We start from the raw sequence: 4843 nt of genomic DNA, 5'->3' as shown, positions 1-4843 counted from the left end.
CGAACGAAATATTGATGAATCGGTATAGGTTATAATGATCACTGAAAATGGCAAGAAAATAACAACGCCAATATCGGGATGTTTATGACTATTAATGTCTACTCTACACTAATAACATCAATAATGACAACAACAACAACCTTAATGAAAATAAAAGTAGTCTTAAAGATAATCATAACGATAAAGACGTTGGAAACCAGCTCATCTGTTATCTCACTACAAGTACATCTGCCCTATGGACACGCGTGTCAACATTCAACCCTTCTGCCCCGTTTCCTGCCTCCAGAGGCAATCTCACGATGCCAAACCACCGCGGAGAGCATCTTGCTACATGTAGGCATCCTCTTGTCCATACCTACCACCATCGCTCCCCACCGAAGAAGCACCAGCACTTGGCACTACGCCCCCCAGGGATTCCCCCAGGGTATGGATGGGTTACACACTATCTATAGACTGCCTCGGGGCGTAATTCGCCCATCACCGTGTACCTCTGGCATAGCGGGGGGGGGGGGGGGGTTAAGGGTGCCCTCAGCATCCGAACATGGGGGTGGGGGGTATACCCATCTTTATATTTGTGTGTGTATGTGTGTGTGTTTACCTAGTTACCTAGTTGTATTATACGGGAAGGGGAGCTATGCTCGTATTGACCCGTCTTTGTATCTTTCAGCATCAAGTTTGTTCTTAAATTCTTGTATAGTTTTTTGCACACACTATTGCCTGATCCAATTTGTTCTAGATATCTACCACTCTGTGTGGGAAACTTTTCTTTTTCAAATCTCTTCTTTAACTATCCTTTTTGAGTTTCTTTTCATGTCCTCTTGTTTTTCTCTTGTCTCACTTTAATAAACTTCTCTGTCGAGGACTTCAACCCCTTTCACAATTCTGTAAATGGCCATTAGATCTCCTCTTTCTCTTTCTTGTTCCAGGGTTGGTAGTTCCAGTTTGGCCAATCTTTGTTCGCATGTCAATTTAGAGAGTGACGGCGCCATCTTTGTCGTTGTTCTTTGGATTCTTTCTAATTTCTTTATATTCTTTTTTTGTGTTGGGTGTCCATAGTGTCGCAGCATATCTTGGTCTCATCAGTGTGACTTATATTTTCTTTACCATTTCCTCATCCAAGTCGTCAAAAGCCACTTTCATTGATTTTAGTAAATTGAAGGTTTCTCCGACTATTTTGTTGATATGCTTGTCTGGTGACATGTCTTTGCTGATAATCACTCCTAGGTAGGTGTGTGTAGGTGTAGGTGTAGGTGTAGGTGTAGGTGTGTGTGTGTGTGTGTGTGTGTGTGTGTGTGTATTTACCTAGATGTATTTTGCAGGAAGGGGAGTTACGCTCGTAGTGTCCCGCCTTTGTATCTCACAGTGTCTAGTTTGCTCTTAAACTCATGAATGGCTTTTGCGCACACTATTGCATTGTCCATTTTGTTCCAAGTGTCCACCACTCTATGTGGAAAATTGTTTTTCTTCAGATCTCTTCTGTAGCTATGTTTTTTTATTTTCTTTCCATGTCCTCTTGTGCTTCTCTTGTCCCAGTTTAATGTGTGCGTGTGTGTGTGTGTGTGTGTGTGTGTGTGTGTGTGTGTGTGTGTGTGTGTGTGTGTGTGTGTGTGTGTGTGTGTGTGTGTGTGTGTGTGTGTGTGTGTGTGTGTGTGTGTGTGTGTGTGTGTGTGTGTGTGTGTGTGTGTGCGTGTGTGTGTGGTTTGCGGGGATGATATCCACCCGGACTTCAACATTGCAGGCGATCCGGGACACTTTATACATGAACGCAGGAAACGGTGTCCACGCTACAGCCACATCAGTGACGATACTCGGAAGAACCTAAGATCATCTCAGGTCCGAAGTGAGCAGCGGTTAGGGGTCATTACTAACCTTTGAGCCGTGGCCAGGATTCGAACAGAAGCCCGAAATCCCCACGTGGTTACCAGACACGTGCGATACCAAAGAGCTCAAGTGGGCTCTCACATGCGTCAAGTAACCGGACTGTGCGTGAACTGCGTGGGTCATTGACATCTAAGACAAGGAACTACTGTAAAGATTTGACCGCAGGTCATTTCAGGAACAGAAAGATATCTGTGTATATTGGGATGATACCTACGTATATATGAAAACCCAGTACTTATCCTGAGGAGTTATTAACGCCTAGAACCTACATTCGCCTCAGCTAATTATTTCTTTATTTTCTCTTTATTTTCTTTAAAAGTGTATTTGTGAGGTTACTCGTTTATTTCCATTTGATTTGAATCTTGTGTATTATTGTCGAATTTGATTTTCATGTAATCTAATTTTGCTCTCACCAGTTTAGTGTTGATTTGTACCTGTTTTCATTTCAACCTCCTTTGAGTAATTTTCCTATCGCAAACTTTAAATCTCCGAAACCAAAGTTTTTTCGTCCGCCTGTATCAATAACAACAACAACAATGATGATAACAACAATAGCAATGATAATGATGATACAATGATTATGGTAACAATAACAGGCTTCTAGGGCATTTCGTGTCTCAGTTGCATCCAGACTTATGATGATGTGTTTCTTGAAGTTTGATACAGACTGCAGATGATGACGCGGACCGTTCATCCACTTTCCTGGAACTCACGGTAAACTGTAATCCGACACTCACTTTCTGCTCCAGACTCATCGTGAAACATCACGATTGACACAAACCATCGGGCCTATGCCTCTACCTCTCCCATGAAAGCAGTGAGTACTATTATCACAACCTACTAATCTCAACTACTATCCTAACATATAGTCTCAGGATACCCTCCTTTGGGAGTCAAAGATAATCACCACCGACATCTGAAGGAAGCTCAAATACACACAACAGCAACACCAAACAAATATCCACATCAAGAGACATTTCGACGTAAAACAAATTCTAAGATAGCAACAGAGACGCCGAAACGACAGCAACAGAAATAAAAAAAACGGGGAAAAGCGAGAGAGAAAAGAATAAAATGAAGTGGAAGCTACAATTTCCTTAACTTGTCCCAAGGCGCCAAGCCAACAAAAAGCTCAAGTCGGCATAGAACCGGGCAGCAACGGCGGCTGCAGCAGCAGACGACGCGGGAACAACTGTGCATCATCGAAACTATTGGAGACGGCAATGGACGTGCGGCGCGGTGTACCCTCCTCTCCCAGAGGGAGAGAGAGAGTGAGAGGAAGAGAAAGAGAGGGAAAGGAAGAAAGGAAGATGGAAAGGAAAAGAGAAAAGAAAAAAGGAAAGGGAAAGAAAAATGCAAAGAGAAAGGGAAAGCCAAAGGCAAAATCAAAGTGATGAAGAAAGAGGCAAAGAGAGAGGAAGAGAGAGGAAAAGAGAGAAAAGAGAGAGGAAAAGAGAGAGAGAGAGAGAGAGAGAGAGAGAGAGAGAGAGAGAGAGAGAGAGAGAGAGAGAGAGAGAGAGAGAGAGAGATCACTTAGCAAATCGTATAGGAAGCCTGTATGTAAGATATCTTTTCTTTTAGCTATATGCTTTTATGTGAATCCTATTGAAAGGAAAACTATTAGATAATCTATAGTATTTTTTTATCAATAACTTTTAATATTCTTTCATTATTTGTGACCAAACCTGATCTAACTTAGGCTAAGCTTAGCTCACCGAACCTGGTTCAGTTTGGCCAGCCATCATGCAGATAATCTTCTTGTGTAGTGCAGCGCAATTTCCCAGGTTCTCTGTGTATTTTGTCTATTGGTTCCCGCCCCCTAGATTTCCACGTCACGAAGAGAGATCGAAGTCCAATGCCCGTGGACGGACGCACGCACGCACGCACGCACGCACAGCAATACGCAAACACACACACACACACACACACACACACACACACACACACACACACACACACACACACACACACACACACACACACACACACACACACACACACACACACACACACACACACACACACACACACACACACACACACACACACACACACACGGAGACAAAAAGCAAAATCTCACCTGAAAGAGGAGGTAGCCATTCTGGTACTTGTTGGCCAGGCTCGAATCCTTCGACGGGGACACCGGAAGGCCGGGGGCGATGCCGTTCGTGGGCGTGGGCGTCGAGCTCCCCGAGGGAGGCGAGACCTCACTGCATTGCGAGGCCGGTCTCGAAGAGGACCCCCCGAACAATCGGCCTCCGGAGAACTTCCTCACGTCCCCGAAAGAGTTCCTGCCAAGGGTGAAGTGGCTACTCCCCTTGCGGAGTGTGGAGGAGGAGGAGGTGGTGGAGGGTGGGGGCAAGGTCTGGACGGGCGGCGGTGGGCCTTGCGTGGACGGGCATGGAGGCGGGTGTGTGCGGACGAGTTGAAGGGCAAGACACCGCTCGTACAGCACCACGCGCTCGCACATTCTGTCGAAGAGAAAGAATAAATATATATAAATAGGTAAATAAAATGGATGATAAATGAATTAATGAATAAGTAGATACATACATACATACAACAAAGATATGTCGTAGCACATTTGTAAGATAATACTGATGACCCACTTTCGGAGAAGAATAAGTGAAGATATAGAGATCTGTATATTTCGATCACTTACTGTAATCCTCTGCTGAAGAGGATCACAGTAAGTGATCGAAATATACAGATCTCTATATCTTCGCTTATTCTTCTCCGAAAGTGGGTCATCAGTATTATACATACATACATATACCAAAGGCTTTTTCCTCCTACATGGGGGTAGCCAAAAAGAAAAAGGCATAGAAACTGCTTTCACCCATTCCATTTCCTATATATTCCACTCCCCTCCACCCTCCTCCCTCCCTCTTATCTTGGCACCTCCTGGATGACGGGTCATCCCTGCATCATGTCCACTGCCCTGGGTCAGAAGCAGTGTCGC

General features: G+C 44.5%; 1 protein-coding gene across 1 annotated transcript in view; it reads right to left on the bottom strand.

The window, feature by feature from the left end:
* LOC143033040 (uncharacterized) overlaps nt 1-4373 on the bottom strand; it is a 90611-nt gene extending 86238 nt beyond the window's left edge. Inside the window, exon 1 of the mRNA XM_076198239.1 lies at nt 3962-4373. Within this exon, the coding sequence (XP_076054354.1) occupies nt 3962-4351 (390 nt within the window). The 5' untranslated portion in view covers nt 4352-4373. The remainder of the gene's footprint in view (nt 1-3961) is intronic.
* Nucleotides 4374-4843: the final 470 nt, after the last annotated feature.

This window comes from Oratosquilla oratoria, chromosome 15 (genome assembly GCF_046742065.1).
Source record: "Oratosquilla oratoria isolate Oo_2021 chromosome 15, ASM4674206v1, whole genome shotgun sequence".
Taxonomy (NCBI): domain Eukaryota; kingdom Metazoa; phylum Arthropoda; class Malacostraca; order Stomatopoda; family Squillidae; genus Oratosquilla; species Oratosquilla oratoria.
Note: the sequence above shows the minus strand (reverse complement) of the source record. Positions and strands in the feature narration are given on the sequence as shown.